At 38.0% G+C, this 17,528-nt stretch overlaps 1 protein-coding gene across 1 annotated transcript in view; it reads left to right on the forward strand.

The window, feature by feature from the left end:
* Window positions 1-1,852: 1,852 nt before the first annotated feature.
* The window catches only part of il34 (interleukin 34), a 54,384-nt gene continuing 38,708 nt past the window's right edge, over window positions 1,853-17,528 (forward strand). The window contains exons 1-2 of the mRNA XM_055039600.1: window positions 1,853-2,122; window positions 14,164-14,378. Coding sequence (XP_054895575.1) covers window positions 14,339-14,378 — 40 coding nt within the window. The 5' untranslated portion in view covers window positions 1,853-2,122; window positions 14,164-14,338. The remainder of the gene's footprint in view (window positions 2,123-14,163; window positions 14,379-17,528) is intronic.

The following is a 17,528-nucleotide window of genomic DNA, read 5'->3' on the forward strand; positions in this document are numbered from 1 at the left end:
TAGTTTATTTTCATGCAAAAATGGGTTAAAAATCTTGATTGACTTAAAGAAAAGAGCTGAGGTAAACTGAAAAAGTGGAAAAAAAATCATCAATCCAGCTTTATGATGAAGCTTTCTTTATTTTGTAATTAAATATAAAATTTAAAACATGCATTTATTATGCCTTTACTCCACAGTTTAACATTGATTCTGCTGCAATTAGCTCAGATTATTTTGTTTTCCCTGCGCGGCGAAAGCGATGCACATATTTCATACAGCAAGTGTTTACCTCCGGATGTTTCACCCTTTTTATCACTTTTACAAATCAATCATGTTCATCAAAATTTGTTCATTTCATTTTATGAATAAAGTCATTCTTAGATAATGAGATTTTAGTCTTTAGTCCAGTTCAGAATTCTCTGTTTTAAGGCAAACAGATGCTAAGTTATACAACTTTGAAAAGCAGAAGTGGAGCCTCCAGCACAATCAACCAGAATGCAGCAAGTGGTTTCTGGATGATAAGTCAACAACAAAACACTCGTCTTTTCCAGCAGCCATTGTACAGCACATGCATCAGTAAAACCGGCTGACCAAACATGCTGGAGCTTTGCTAGGGTTGCTAGCAGCACAGGGTGCCCTATGTTTTTATTCGTAAGGTTTTTGAAACGGCTCATTTTCCAGAGACACTAAAAATAACTTATTGTCCAAAAACTCTTTGAGACCGAAATGGAAGCAGGAAATGTGCAAGCAGGAAATGTGCAAAATGTGAATTTGCGCGTTTAAAATTCTTCAGTCCTGAACGGCACAAACAGTCTGTAAAGACCTGCTGTTGTCATTGCAACTGTCCAGACCTCTCAGGTGTTATGGTTCTGATTCTGCTCTGCATCCCCAGAACCAGAACCAAACATGGAGAAGCAGCATTCAGCTTCTATGCACCACAAATCTGGAACAAACTTCTAGAAAACTGCAAAACAGCCGCTAATTAAACCCGTCTGTTTGTGTTCGCTGCTGTATTCAAGTGTCTGTCATTCTGCTGGTTTCTACTGTTTCCCTGCTTTGTTTCCTCTCACGCTCTGTTTTCTTTTTCCAATAAATCTCCACTAAACAATGCACATTTCTTTCCATCTTGCTGTTATTTTGATCCTCAACAAACTTGTTCTAACAATTAATTTGGCCAAAGCAAAGAGATCTGTAAATGAAAATATTCTCACAATGTGAGAAATTGGAGGCAAAAAATGAAAAGTTGGGATTATATTAAGTGGGATTAAATTGAGTGTTTCTCTTATTTATTGTACTTCTTAGTTTTTCAGTTTATATCATATATATAACATTATATAAATTATTTTAATCGTTTAAATGTTAAAAATTCAGTTCAGATTATTTATGTGGCACCAATAAATGTAATCTCAAGACCAAAACAATTTAAATTCAATCACATCCCAAATGATCCTAAAACATGAGGTTCAGTTAATTAAGGGAAAAGTCTGTGAAACAGCAGCAAAGTGACAGTAAATTAAAAAAAAGATAAAAATCTGAATTAAAACAAAAGAAATGGTTTTTAAAAATGTCTGTCTGAGGAAACCGAGCAGGTTGCAGCAAATAAATCAAGATTTGACTTAAAATCTTCCTGAAAAAATTCCCTCGTAGTTCTAGTGAGAGATTTAAAAAGGAAGAAACTCATTTTATTTATCTAATTATAAAATCCGCTGTGAGGTTTGCAGACGCTGCTGCCTCGTTGTGCTTTTGCTTTGTAAAAGAGGAAGTCTGCTGCTCCTCCAGGGGGGTTGGAGGTGTGCGCACGCATGCTTTTATTTTGAAATCCAGCCAGTATTTAGGTGTGAAGTGATTGGAAGAAGCTGCAGGCTCCCTGTTGCGCACTTGACGGAACGTACAGCCACAGATCGCGGCGGCTCCACGCGTGGACTGAACCGAAAATGACCTTCCCGCGCTGATTTTTACGCACAGCTCTGTGATTGGATTCGTATTGATCCGCTTAGATGACAGGAGATCAACCCGGCCAACGCGTCTGAGCGCGCAGAGACTTTACGCATCCCGGAGCGCAGCGGGACAGTCGAGCTGCTGCGTCTTTACCTGCTGCGGCTTTTCGGGGAGGATTTCTGGGCGTGGAGGCGGTTTCTGAAAGGTAAGCGCAGTTCCCACGGTCACAGCGCTCGGAGTTTAAGGTGAAACCTTTTCTAGCTCAGACTGTTGAACTCGGACACCCCGCTGAGCTGAAGGGCTTTTCTATCTGAAAGTGCGCAGTGGGGTGCAGCACTTTCACTTTCGTCAAGGTGCGCGAAACGTGCGTTCCTCCGGCTTTGCGTCAGACGTTGCGCAGGTTCTGCTGTTGACATTTGGGACTCTTTATTAGGGCTGCAGCCGGAAGAGGAAGAAGAGGAGGAAGAGGAGGAAATAATGTAGATAATCACATCAGATAATTATGGAAACGGGGACAGAGACCCAGAACTTCTTTTTACCTCATTTTTCTGACGTTAGTGGGAGTTTATTTTGGTCTTTGAGACTCAGTTATTGTTTTTATTGATCCCTGTTGTTACATTTGATATTTTTATTTCATTTATTTGTTTATTTGAAAGCACAGAAACAAACAGCAGAACAAGTCTGCAGCTGATGCATTGAGTATTTCTATGCACTGAAGTCTCTACTATCCGTTTTCATGCCTGCATGTTCATAAACACAGTCTTACAATTTATAAATCAAGATACAATAAAAATACATGTTTTCCTCCTTACATCTTTATAAACAACCCTGGAAGCATCATATTTATGTAAATCCTTGCAGATGTTCAGTTTGGCTTAAAATAAAGCGAATGATGGTTGGAAAAACTTTCATTCAGGCAGGAAATCAAACGTTTGTGTCTTTTAGATGCAACAGAAAGACACAGAAACACAATTTGTTCGTAGATGAATCTGAAAAATTCAAACTAGGCAGGAATATAGTTCCAGCCTGATGAGGACGATGCATCTCTGATCTCTGCTGCAGACGTTTTTGTGCTTTCATCTCTTTCTGCAAGAGCTTTTAAAACTCATTTCCTTTTAGTTTCTTAAAGAAATATGAGCTTCATCGCATAAAAATGAGCTACGCTGTCTATAATAATGCCTGAATTGCTTTCTGCATGGAAAATGTAAAGTAATTAAAGTGAGATTTCATTAAAAAAAAGTGATTCTCCCAGCAGATAAATGTACATTTAATATTCTTTGACATTTTCCTCAGCTGATTCACACGATTTGCATTCCTCTGCACATTTTGTTTTGGGATTTGATTCTAACATTCTGGACCAAAACGTGCAAACATGAAGCATAGAGAGCGATGCAGTGAGTCAGTCTGGACCCGCGTGCTTCACCTCCTCCTGTCTGCTGCTGCCTTTCAGAACCAGCCTGAGGTTTGGGGTTTTATATACATACATGCATGCATGCTAACGTTTTGGGCGGCGTCAGTAGTTTTAAGATTAAGATGAGGTTTGGTGAGGTTCAGACTGTGGGCGTCCTGCGGGCGCTGTGACCGGGGCGGTGATGCATCAGAACCATCTGGGCTGCAGAAACCAGAGGGTAAAACTCAACCTGTTTCTTTTCTCGTCTCGACGTATTTGGTTCACAGTTCAGGCAGGAGTCGGTCTGGTTTTCACCTCTATTGTGAGGGCGGAAAAACCCAAACAAACAAAAATAAAAAGGCATCAAAATCATGTGTGGTAATGACAATGAAATGTTTTCTGTCAGGGGATGAAGAGAACCAGCCCTCTGCTCAGCACAGAAAAAATGTCCAGATTTTAAAGGGCTCACAGGAAGTTGCTCTTCACCTGAATAAAGAAAACTGTTCAAAACGTATTTATTTCCTCTTTTTGCCACAAGCTGCAACAGTGTAATGTGGCCACTATAGATTAAAAAAAGATTACATTTCTGCAGATTTTCTCAAAAAACATGAAAGTTTCTGAATTTGAAATTTCAAAAAATTTGATAGAAAACTTTGCATTCTTTAATCTGGGAAACCCAATAGAAAAAAAGATTTTTTTAGTTTGAAAATTTAAAAAAGATTCTAGAAAAAAATCAGAAATTTGGGGATTAAGATCAGAAACCTTCTAGAAAAAAACAAGGACATTTCTGAGTTTTAAAGCTGAAATTTGCTAGAAAAAAAAAACGTGAAATTTTGGGATTAATGTCGGAAAATTCTGGAAACATCAGTGAATCTTTTGAGTTTGGAAAGTTGAAAATGTGCCACAATAAGATGCAGAAAATTTCAGATTAAACTCAGAAATTTTCTAGAAGAATGGTGAAAATTTCTCCATATAAAAAGTCACAAATTTTCAGCGTCTTAAATTTTAAAAAATTCCTAAAGTTGAAAAATTTTTACTTTTGAAACTCACAAAATTCCTCAAAAATTTCTGAGATTAATCTAAAAAAATTTTTTATTTTACTGGAGCAAATTTTTGACTTTTCAAAACATGATTATAATTTTTTTTACCAAATGAAAATTTGAGATTGATCTCAAAATTTTAATCTCAAAACTCTTTTCTTTTTGTCCCGTCTCCAATGGCCCAAATACAACGTCAAACAACCTTTCATTTCTACATTTGTCGCGTGAAAATATAATATTTCTGTCTGCTTTCACCCAGTGCTGAATGCCTTGCAGTTTGTGTTTAAATCATCCAGAGTTCAGAGAGAAACACTTAAACTCTCATTCACTTTCATTTCAGCTAACCTCATGTTTCCTCCCTTTAAAGCTTGTTATTACGCTCTTTAACCTCTCGTATCTCCCACCGTAAACACAGGAGACTCGTAAAAATGTAGAAATGTTGCTTCCAGAAGTTTCTCCCACTTGCACATGGAGAATATTTTTGATTTAACAAACAGTTTTCACACAGTTACAGTTTGTTTGAGGCTTTCAGTTCTTATCTTTGGTATTTCAGTTTCACCTGCTTTCTGAGAAATCCAGTGACTCAGCACTTTCTGAGTCTGTGGTTCTGACATCACTCAGATCAATCAATCAATTATATTTATCCCATTAGGTAGATTTTGCTGCTGTGAGGTGAGTCAGCTTTGTTGACTTTACATCAGCAAATAAAACACGATTAAAAATACTTTAAAATATATTTTTTTAAATCTCTTGACTCAAATCCAGTGTTCGCATTTGGACAAGATTAAAAATACAAAGATGAAATAAACTGAACCATTTACCTTAAAGATATTTGTTTGAACTGAGTGAGTTCAAGTCTTCCTGGTCCTGAAAGGTCGCGGCGGGGTCACAGGTGCAGTGCTTTCAGTTTCTCCAGGTGTGTGAGACCTGCGTTCCTCACGGCTGCGTCAGTGTGAAAGCAAAGGTTTCCGGTGACTGTAGCAACACTTTGCAGACGTTTCAGCAGGAGTTCGTGTTACACCTGCCTTAAACCCGACCAGTTCTGAAATTATTGCTGCTTTTTTTTGTCAAATGTAGCAACATGGCTGCTTATTTTGGTAAAAGCCTCTGTTTTAATGCTTAAAATTATTGTCTTAACCCATCTGTAGGTGGCGCTCCTCTTTGTTTCATTATCGTTTTATTTTTGGAAGCTCCTCCATGTTGTCTTCTTGCTTGGAAATTGTAGTTCACTTTTCGGCTGAGTAGTGAATCCCTGTTTTCAGGAATCCTCTCTGGGAAACACGTTTTTATCCTCATCAGAAGCAGGAAAAAATTTGACATGTTGGTTTTGGGGTTGGTCCGTTTGAATAAAGACGCAATCAGAAGTCGACGCTCCTTATGGGCCTGAATTCGGTGTTTTTTCTCTCAACTGTTCTGTTTCCAGGTTGGAAAGCTTATGCAACATTTGTCATTTCAAAAATATCAATTGCGATTCACAACTGTAAATTTACCTTGGATTTTATCTTGAAGGGGCAAAACTTTACACAGAGGCTCAGATAAATTCACCTAAATCTTGCTTCAAACGACGTAGGTCTGATTAATTTCTACTGGACCGGTAAAATGCCCCTGCAGACTAGCCGAACGCTGTCAGAGAAAAGTGTTTTTTATTGGATTAAAGCAGCAGGATGTAACTTTTGTAAGAGAAATATGTTTTTCACATATTTCTGAAACCTGCCACCATGTTGTGACAGTTTGGAAAGAGTCAAATAATCTGTGAAGAAATCAAACTCATCTGCCTTCTTTCAGTTCTGCCGGTGAAACTACAGAAATGCACCACGTAATTTCACAATTTCAGATTTTTTTCTTCTTGCAAACTTTTGATTTTTCAAACTTAGAAATTTCCCCAAAAAAAATCTAGAAAGATTTGATAAAAAACTCAAAATTTCTTTTTTTTTTCTGGCAAATTTTTGAGTTTTCAACCTCAGAAATTTCCATGTTTTTGTTTTGTTTTGTTTTTTTTTCGAAAAATTTGGAAATGTTTTCATTTTTTGTCACTAATTTTTGAGTTTTGGAAATTTTCATGTTTTTGTCTCTATAAATCTTCTGAGATTAATCTAAAAATTTCAGATTTTTAAAAATTTTTGATGTAATTTACTCCTCTTCTTAGCCGAGGCTATCTACAATGGCCCTAGGAGACCAGAGCACCAACTGTGCATTAAAACCAATATTTTCACGATCCAACATTTGGCCTGCGTTCGTTGCTAATCTCTGCAGCGGGAGGCGTGTTGACCTCCTGCTGCAGCGACGCCCTGCAGGGACTCTGAGTTATGGTTCGCTGGCTGTTCAGTGAGATGCAGCTGCAGAGCACTAAAGAAGTTCACTTGAGATGTAAATCAAGGGATAATGACGGAGCGGGAGCACGTAAATTTGGGGGGCACAGGTCGAAATACTGAGTCATAATTCAAATTAGTCAATATTTGTCTAATTCTTCCCCATAAATCTGAAGCAGAAGTGGAGGAATGTCTAAACCTGGTTTTATTTTCTGATTAGTTTCATCCCCAGTGACATAATTACACCATTCCTCCAACTGCCTGGGTAATAAGGAGCCATGCTGAGTCTTTAATGATATCTGATTAATCTGAGTTGGGTAAATTTATGACACATGTTGCTGATTGAATTCTCGGAGACCTGATTCCCATCAGGATATCAGAGGCATTCCTGCGCATTGTGGAAGATTAACTGTGATCTTCTTGACAAAACCCAGGGAGCGCAGAGTTTAGAAGCATCGTCATAATGGGAATGGGATGGAATCGAAGGAGATGAAACCAATGAGAACAGGCCTCACAAAAACATTCACTCCTTGAACTTTTGCTTTTATCTCTGTGATCTCGTGTTTTCCTGCAGCTTATTTGAGAATCTGTTCTGTGACAAAGGAAAAGGCAATTATCTATTTCAACAGGGGCGCACATGTTGTCAGTGTTACAAAGCGCAGAGATCTCGCAGCGTCCAAACCGTTCTGGACTCTACCTTCTGTTTGAAACATGGTGATGATGGCCATGATGTCTGAATATCTCCAGTTTAATTTATGAACGGTTTTATGCAACAAAATGCTTTCAGACGTTGGGAGATAAGTGATGAGAGTCCAAAATTTATACTCCATAAACCAAATATCTGAACTTTTCGTCTCTGAAATGTTTAAGCTCTGAGAGTTCGGTCGACTCGGGACCAAAACTGCAACATCTATCTGACAGCACTGAGTCAAACAAACCAGAACATTTGAAAAACCTGTTCCCCTCCTCACCTGTGGGGGCGCTGCTCCAAGAACCACTGAAGAAAAAACTCAAAAACCTCTGAAGAAGACACTGAGCACAACTTCCTTCTTCATAAACGTTACCAAAAATGGAGGCAGATCATATTTTAGCTCCTGTAGGATTTCTCTTTTGTCTTTGATTAAAACGACCGGTTGCCATTTCTCCCGCTCGCGCTAAGCTAGGCTAGGTTAGCCGAGGCTAGCGTGTTTGTTTTGGTTGTGTTTAGTAAAAGAACCAAAAGAAAACATTTGCAGTGTTGTCTTTTGGTAACTGATTAATCAAACTGTCCCAGAAATTGTTGCGATAAACGATCATATCGTTGCTAATTTCAGATCATTTTCAAGTGATATAATGATAATGCAACAATAATGTAAGTCACCTCTCTGAGAAACTATAAACTTTTGCACAGAACAATAAAACTGGAAGACAAAACGAACAAAAAAACAAAATCATAAACAAAATAAATTAATGCGATTAGTTAATTGATTACTTCTTGCGACAAATCTTAATACATCGTCGACAGGACAGATCCAGATATTTTATATCATATTTATGCTGATGATCTCCAGATATTTTGCTCTTTCTGAGCTTCTGATTTTACAAAATTGTCCCAAATATCTCAATAAATTGTTAAACAACAACTTTCTGCAGCCAAACAGCAAAACAACTGAGACTTTGATCATTTGATCCCAGATATCAGAATCGTGAGCCTTTCAGACTCTTCACATAATTTGTTTATTTTTAAATTTGGGCATCCTTTTAGAAAAAAACCTTTTGATTTCAAAAACTTGAGATGATCATCCATGCTTTAATTTTTTCATGGTTAGATTATTATAACAGCATTAAATTTTTTTTTAACCTGTTTAAATAAATCGGGTTTGGATTGGATTATTTAGATTTTTTTTTTCCTCTCTTTTTCTACCAAAAACTGAATGATGTGTTTTGGTGTTTTGGTCCCAACAAGTCTTTTACGCTTAAACAGACTCCATATTTTACAACAATATTATTATTTAACTTCTTGGATAATTTATCACTCATTAAAATATTTTATCATGACAGAAATACTTCCTTCCTGTTTCCCCTCCAGCCAGGATTTAGTCAGGTCAAAGGTCAGGAAAGAGGCAGCTAGCATCTCTGCAGACCCCACACATCCTGGAAACGGACTGTTTAGACTTTTACCTTCATGTCGGCGCCACAGAGCTCTGTTTGCAAAAACCAGACAGTTTCTGTCCTCAGGCTGTCTCTGATCAACAGTTAACAGTGAGAGATCAATACCATACATATCTGCACAGATGGGAGAAAAAAACACTTTTATTTTATTTCACTTCTTATATGTTTACATTTAAACTGTCTCCACTGAGACCAACGTGGAACCAAAGTCAAATTCGTTGCCTGTGTGGACAAACTTTATGAATAATGTTGATTGAAGTTTGATCAATGATTTCTCAAATGTCCAAATCTCTTTTTTTTTGATCCAGCTTTTTATAAGAGCAAACAATAAGTCAGATCTTCATTTTCTGTGGAGAATTGCAGCTGAAAGGCCTTTGTAGTTTGGATAACTGCTGAAGGTCGTGTCTTAATGCAGAGCAGATCTTCTCCCGCGTGTCGGTTTGTTTTCAGACTGAAAGTGCCCAGCTGATCCTGACCACGGCTCTGCTCTCCATCGATGAAACTATGAGTCATTCACAAACTATCTGCAGTCACAATAATATCAGTGCCGGCTTTTTATGCGACAATAAAGTAGAAAACATCAGGAAAACATGTCTGAGATGAATTTTTCACATTTTCAGAGACGTGTTGCTCCACCTGAAATCCAAGAATCATTAAGAAAGACACCAAACTCCATAATCCAACATTTATAAAAACCTTTATTTTCCTTATGCACAAGATGAAGGGATGAAATGTAACTCTTCTGTTTTTGTGATAAAACAGGTTGGTATTTTCTTTTCAGGCAGGATTTTTGCTGCAGCGTTCGCCAGGTATTCGCACCGTTAAACAAAGCAGGACTTGACCTCCAAACCTTGAAGATCCATCAAAATCCTCCTTTGGGAGCTATTTGACATTTCCTTTTTAGCACAGTGACTGACGGTAAAGTGCATGAGACAATTTATGAATTAACTTAATTTTTAAATTGAATAACTTCTGTTCAGTCTTTGGCTCCTGCTGCTCGTCCTCTAAACACAAATTTAATTTTAAAGGACTTTTGAATAATCGGAAAATCTGCGATTTGTAAGGTTGCAGCATCTAAAATGTCTGCAGGGAAGCAATAAACTGTCTGCTTTGACCCGTTCTGCTTTATTTAAAGGCAGTTTTGCATAAAATCAACTTTTTTCAGCTTTACGTTGTTTAATGATGTGATTCCACCGTCAAAACAAACCTGGAGTTTTGCCTTGATTTTTCTTTTTTTCACGCATGTTTAAGAAATTATGTAATCTCCATGGCAACCATTCAGATGAACCCAGCTCCTCGGCTCCTTCAGACTAGCCAGCAGCAATTAGCGAACAGCTGATGGAACTGCTCCTCAGCTGAGCTCATTACAGCAGCTACCTCTGGTAAAAACCTTGCCAAAAGGGTTAATGGAGGAGCACAGTGTGTTTCAGAAAGAGCAGGAGCTTCTTAAAGAGACAGAGACACAATTTCAGATATGATGCATACATTTTTATAACAACTGAAGGTAACGTGGTCAGAGAATGATGTGGTTGGAAAACATGATTCTGCCCCTTTACAGGCTGAGTGGAGGCCGTGATGATGTAATGAACAGGCGTGTCATAAAAGGTCGGAGCTTCTTAAAGAGACGGAGGCCAATTTTAAGTCTCCGAATGCAAAGTCAGGTTTTTCCCTCAAATGTTTTCATAACACCTGAGGGTAGCATAGTAGCTTAATTCTGCTACAAAATGGCACTATAATACCGCCCCTTTAATAAAAGGCTGATGCAGAGGACTTTAATGTTTAAATTTAATATATCAAGGTTTCAGTTAATTAAACTTAATGACATTAAATAAAGGACAGAACTGATAGTATTTTCCTAAATATTTTCTCCTCTAATCCAACAGCATCAGCAAATATCAGAAAATTAAAAAAAATGATGACATGGCTTTTCTGTCTGTGGTTTAGTGAAATGATGTTAAGTGTCTTGAGGAAGTTTGAACTCAAATGTTTCCAATGAATGCTGTTCCATAAATAAATTTTTTTATTATTGTTTTTTAGCATTAGTTCCACCAAATCTTGCAGTAAAATTCTCTATCCATGTCGCCCCCCATCAGAGGAGTTAATGAGTTCAGCTGAAACGGCTCCGCTGATGGGTTTTTTCTTGACATAAATCATTATTTTTATCAATTTTAATCAAAAAACACCAACATCAGCCTTGTTTGAAATCACATTCTGCACCAGAAGCAACAAGCTGGTTATGTGATGTTTGGATCTGATTTTATGGACAGCTTGTAATTGATTCAAGTTTTTTCTTCACTTGCTGAGGCTTTGAGGCCTTTACGGACGGCGCCGGCCTCCTGCGTGCGCAGCGTGTGTGATGCACCGTATTGATTCCCGTCGCACAGCGTGAAACATTTCATGCAGTCAGAAACATGTATGCCATGATGGTCCACCCTGCGTTACCAAGCCAAGGTTCAGTTTATTCATAATCAATTAAAGATGCAGAGCAAAACATTGTTTTACTGCATTCCTGGCTCAAAAGTTTAAGAATCTTAATGAGCCACTGCATCTGTTAAGATCCTCTAACGAATAAATCGGAGCTCCTGTCTCAAAATAACCCTGACAGCTGTGATAAATGGAACCATACGAGCAGAAAACTCCCAATTAGAAACAGGACAGGCGAGGCTTTCACTCATGTGTAACTTCATATTGAAAACTTTAGAGTTCCCATCACTGCTGTACGACTCCAGGAGTTTTTTTTTTCCGTCTGATTCTTCCGGATGATCCTTGGCTGTGTGAACTTTCCTCTGTTCGCTTCCCGCCGTCTGCCAGAGTCTTCTGCCATTTACGCTGCTGGAAGTCTGTTTTTGAGTCTTTGTGTCAAAACAGTCTTACGTTGGTCTCGTAAAGTCTGAGTTGGAGTCGGACATGGTTACCAAAGCACGATCGAGTTACAGCTGGACAGCGCGGAATTTATTTATATATATTTTTTGGCTTTGAGTTGATTTTGCGAAGAGAAAAATGGCCAAAGACAGGTTTAAGAGTTACATTTAAACATACTTTCATCACAAATAAGTAGATTTATGCTTTTGCTTGAGCGATATTGGAGCTTTTCCAACAGCTGGATTCTGTAAAGTTCTGTTTCAGCACCCCAAAAACACAAAATCTCACCAAGTAGATTTGGTCTGGTTTCTAGTGCAGATGTCTTAGTTGCAAATAACTTTTCAGGAACCGTTTGGAGTTTGTTTTAAGTCAATACTGGCTTAAAAAGTTAGCTTATTATTTAACAAGACAGTTTCCTGTGTTATAAGTGAAATAAGCTGCTGATGTACTTTTCCATTAATTTGAAGGAATTATTGACTTAATAAAAGCTCATAAATTGCTGAAATGTTACTTATAAGTTTGTTTTGTCTTATTTTAAGTGTAATAAGGTATTTGCACTGGAAACTGGACCAAATATACTTGGTAAAATTTTGGGTTTGTGCAGTGAGTGTGATGAAACTGGATTCTGGAAAGCTCCTGGATTGGTTTGCCAGAATGTTTTGGGTCGCTGTCCTCCTGGGCCGGGAGGCTCCGTCCGATCCAATCAGGCCTCCCGGATATTTTTGTGAATCTGAGTAGGCCGCTCGTTGCTCTTTGCTCCTGAATTCATCCACCGTTTGGCTTCAATCTCCGGCTTAAATTCTGGGCTGCAGTTCTGCGCCACCAGCCAGATTTATTATAAACACTTCAGACACAAAAGGATTTCCTGCATGTGCAGGATCTTGGTTTCCTGGTGTTAACGTTATAACCAGAGCCCAAAGTTTGGCCTCTTTTATGCAAAAAGTAGTTAAAATTAGAGATGCATCAGTTTGGAAACTGGAATGTAGTTTTGGAACATTTATCTGAAAAATCCTGTAACTGTTTCAAATATTCCTTTGGGATAATATACTTATTAAAACAATTATTCTGTGATTACAATATTTTTGAGACACATGCAGCGCTAGCATTAATCAAGTCTTTAGAAGTGTTCAATATGGCGGAGGTGGGCAGAGTACTAAGTGTGCCAGTTAATGATTCCCCCTGGGAAACAATGTGTCATGTGTAACAAAAGATAAGTTCCCCCTTACATCTTCATGGGTTTTAACCAAATAAATGAACTTTACCCACACAAATGTGCATTTATTGACATTTCTAACCAAAAATTAAAATAATGAATTAAATATATCAGAGTAGCTTTGACGGCAGCTTCAGTTTGGGATACTCTGCCTTCTCAAGTTGCTCCACTTTGTGGTGAGAATTCATGCACAGGGCCTATTCTGGCTAGACAAGGATCCTAATCATAGCCGCAGGTTTTCTGCAGATCCAAAAAACACATGTGAAGTAGACGACCAAGCTCTCATGACCCCAATGGCAGATCCACAAGCGTCTGCTGTTACCCTGTGACCCACCAGGGTAAACTTCCTGAAGACGGCTGACAAACGTTGCTCAGGGAGATGAGAAGTGTGACCCTTTATTGTGGGCACTCACTTCTCATTCGCCTTCTTAAAGGGGACTGATTATGCAAAATTCACATTTTGCACATTTTTGTTCTTCCATTTGGATTTTTACTGTCCAAGTTGTTAGAAGCAGAGTTCCACCCATTACCTAGCAACCCATAATGATCTCCAGCACATTTGGTCAGCTGGTTTTGTTGCTGTATATGTTGTACAATGGCTGCTGGAAGAGACAAGGGTCTTACTTTTGACTTAACATCCAGAAACCACTTGTTTCTGCATTCTTGTTGGTTGTGCAGAAGGCTCTACTAATGCTTTTCCAAGATATACTGTTGGATATCGCATCAGTTTTCACCCTGTGTTTAAATAAAAAGTCTCCATCGACATCAACCACCTGTGCTGGTCTGAATTGTAATTGGCCGCCAGGGCAGGCTATACTTGACTTACCTGTTTTATAATTTATTACACAACTGGTACCATAAATCAAATGGATTGTAATATCTTTGTATGCAAATTTAATTGTTTTCTTGACTCCTTTATTTTCTTCATACTTCTGCCTACCTTATTTTCAAACAAATAGTTATCTAAATACATGTCATGGTATTTGAAAAGGTTTGAAATATAAAGTAAAATAAATGGAAACCATTAAGGTTAAGTAACTTCATCATGTGATTAATTGATTAATTACTTTTTGTCGTCTCTATCTTCATATACATTTGGTTTTGTTTCAGATCTGAATTTCTTAAAAAAAATCCAATAAACATTTTTGACAACGTTTCAAGTTTTAAATGAAAACATGCACGGAAACCCACACAGCACGTTTACTCGCAGCTCAGGTTTGGACCTGGTCAGATTCCTGCAAACATTTGCTGGATTCTCCTCTCTTCTGCTTTCTCCTCCAGACTATCGGCAGCAGAGTTTGGAGCTGCCTCAGTCGGTCTGACAGAGGCTCACTGGTGCCATGGAGAGCTGAGGCAGGCACGCCGCCCCATGTGTGTCCATCCGCACACCGGAGAGCTGCAGACATCGCTGTCGTGTGTGTGCTGCGTTTGAAGCACCGTGGGAAAGCCGGACAGCATGGTCCAACCGTCGCTGTGCTTCCTGGGGGGCCTTTTGGGTAAGAGACGCACGCCTTGTTTTTGCTGATGTTCAGGTTGATTCTCCATCTGAGCGCAATCTGCTGACAGCAAGAAAGCTCCCTGAAACATGTCGGTAAGAAGTGAGGACTGTGTGATGGATTATCAGCTCTGCATGGGTTCAGTTTACCACCTGCAGTTCAAAATGTCTCAGTTCTGGAAACTTTTCGTCTCATTTTGGGAACTTTTTGTTGCTACAAAACTAAAAAACTGAATGAACCTTTTTCTGCAGAATTTGTTCGGGTCTCTTGTGTCATCAAAACTTTTGGTGACGGTGATTGACGTATTTGGATGATTGAAGAAAAACTCTTGAATTTCCTGAAAGTGATTGAAACTGAGGTTTTTGGTGGACATTTGTTATTGACTTTAATTCATTCATCCTCATGGAAATCACAACAGATTTGACTCAAACAAGCCAGAATTTTACTGACGTATGACTGCAGGGGAGAGGTTGGGGTTATTGTTGGATAAGTCAAGCCAGTCAGTATCTTACCTCTTATTTATTTAATTCAGAAGAACAACTTTCTGGAATAGTGACTCCGGCTGTCTGAACAAATGACTGATATAGAATATGTATCTGGATTGAAACATTTTGGAGCTGCAGCATTTAAAATCTGAGCCTCTGTGTTCATTAACAGCCTTAACGTTGGAGTAAAACCAGATGCAAATTGTTGCAAATTTCCTCAGATATAAACTCCGAATTTTTCAGTATAATCATGAGTTAAATTCAAAACTTACATGTTGAGAAAGATTCTGTTTTTGGGAGGTTGAAATCAACAGAAAGTGTTATTTCTGCACAGAAATCAGCTTTTATTTTGAAGGTTATTTTAAATAAAGTCACAAAGATCAAAATCGGTTCCTGTTTGCTGTTATTCCTGCATATATCAGATGTTTTTCTCTAATGCTTGGACGCCATTAGTTTGATGCCTTTGCCTACTGACGTTCCTTGGGGCGTACCGCAGCGCTCCGTACTTGGATCTCTCCTTTTCCATTGTATTTACTTGGAGCCGTTTTCCAAATGTTTGTGTTTTTGTTTCATTTTTATGCTGATTTGAACTGGATTTTTCCACTGAAGCATATCGATGACTGCTCTGTCCAGCGTTTTGATGGCTGACTTTCTGATATTTAGAATTAAATACCACTGAATTTTCTACGTTTTAATCGATGCAAGATGGATTTCATGTCCTCCCTGGCGCTTCATGAAAAAACTCAAATTACAAATCTGGAGGTAAAAGGATTAAGCTTGTTTTGTCTGGAGACAATTGTACATGATTTTTGTAACTCCATTTCTCTCCTTAAAGTTTTTCTAGCTGGCTAGCAACTAGTGCAGAGCATATTTCCATTCTTTGACTTTGTTGCACCTTTCTTATTGCTTTATTGAGTGAGATGGAGCTGACACATCGGTTTTAAATCATGCAATATATTCTTTTACAAATGAGTTTCAGACAAGCAGTGAAGTGGAACCATTTTAAAATACATAATCACTATAATCTGTTTAAGGTTTAACAGTTTTATAGATTTGTTTGTTGTAAAGCTCCAGAAGTAGTTGGTCAAATTCATTTGTAAATGAAAAAAAAAAAAAAACATAATTTGGACAATTCTTTGTTATTTGAAGAATCTCAAATTTATATTTGCAGTTGTAATAAAACATTTGACCCATTTTAAAACTTTTATTTCCTGGATATAATCAGGTGATTCTGTTTTCTTATTTCTAATCGCTCTCTGTCCCTGACTGAACCACTGGCTGCAGGTCTCCTTTAGTTTTTATTGTTTTTTTTAGGCTAAATCTTCATCCTGCTGCTGGTTTGCAGAACCAGCCATGAAATCAGTTTCTTCTGCTTGTTTTGTAGCATTTGTGTGAGACTTTGCTCACAATGAAGCCAAATTGAGCGGAATATTCCCAATTACGTTCTATGAGGTTAAATAACTAACCCTTGTGGTTTTCTTGAGGCTTTGACTGTTTTCTGTTCGTAAACTGAGATTATTTGAGCAGCTTGACTGATAAAAACTTTCTTCTGGCAAACCTTACTGTTTAAAGTCTGACGTTGAATCTTTTGAATAACTAATCGTCTCACTCTTTAACTCTGCAGATATTTCTCAGTGGCATGAAACATGGAAGTATTTATGTGAAATTGACCATTTTACAAGAATCAGGTATTTCAAGAAAAAATACGTATATATATTATATATATGATTTTATTTTATTTTTTTATTACATTTTTGTTGGTTTGTGCTTGTTTATGTCATTTAAGACCAGTTCTGTCGGGACCAAAGCCTGGTCTTCATTTTTAGAGGAAAGGGTTGGAGCAAAGGTGTGAGTTAAGTTCAGGTTAAGGCCAGAGTTAGGAATGCATCGGCTCAGGTTTGGAGCAAAGGAATGAAATTCAATACAATTTCCTCATACGGTCTCAAATGTTTGTAATTTAAAGCAGCTGAGAGGCAGAGAGTTTTGTGATTAAACAAGGCCTTTGAAAAGGAAATAAAATCAACCAATCAAAACTTGTTGCTGCGCTGTTGGAGGAAATCCGCAAAGAGAATAAATCAAAAAAGGTGTTTAATATTCAGCTGAATGTGTCGGCGGCGACACAAGCCAACCTTGTGGTACCACAACTCTGTGATACTTTGTGCTGCATGAAAAACTCCAACAGTTTCTGAAAAGGGAGACGTTGCGCTCTCCAGCCAGCGCCGGGTTATTACGGTAATTTCACTCCCACAAATGTTTTCCTTCTAGATAAAACATCTAGAAGCTTCAGTTGTCATGGAGAAATGGGCAAAATTATTTACTCAAGACATTTAAAAAGGTTTGTATAATTAAAATAAGCAGAAATATCCAGGCGGAGACTCGAGACTCGGCCTTGAAGGGTTAAAGATTTGGCATGAGTGCAAATAATTTCCATTCAGACAAACGATGGCATTTCGCTGGTCTTTTCGGACAGACTGTCCAGCAGAAACGACATTCAAACTTTAAACAATTTAATGAAAGTTGGACTTTACTCGACTCATTTGGTGTTTTGATGCCTTGTTCGAAATCACAGTTTAATAATATATAATATACTAATATAATGTAGTCAGTTGACTTAAACTATCTTTATTTTCTACAGATTTACCTCCAGATGTGCAGTTTAAAAAAA

The sequence above is a fragment of the Poeciliopsis prolifica genome, unplaced genomic scaffold, assembly GCF_027474105.1.
Source record: "Poeciliopsis prolifica strain line A6 unplaced genomic scaffold, Auburn_PproV2 SCAFFOLD001, whole genome shotgun sequence".
Classification (NCBI taxonomy): Eukaryota; Metazoa; Chordata; class Actinopteri; order Cyprinodontiformes; family Poeciliidae; genus Poeciliopsis; species Poeciliopsis prolifica.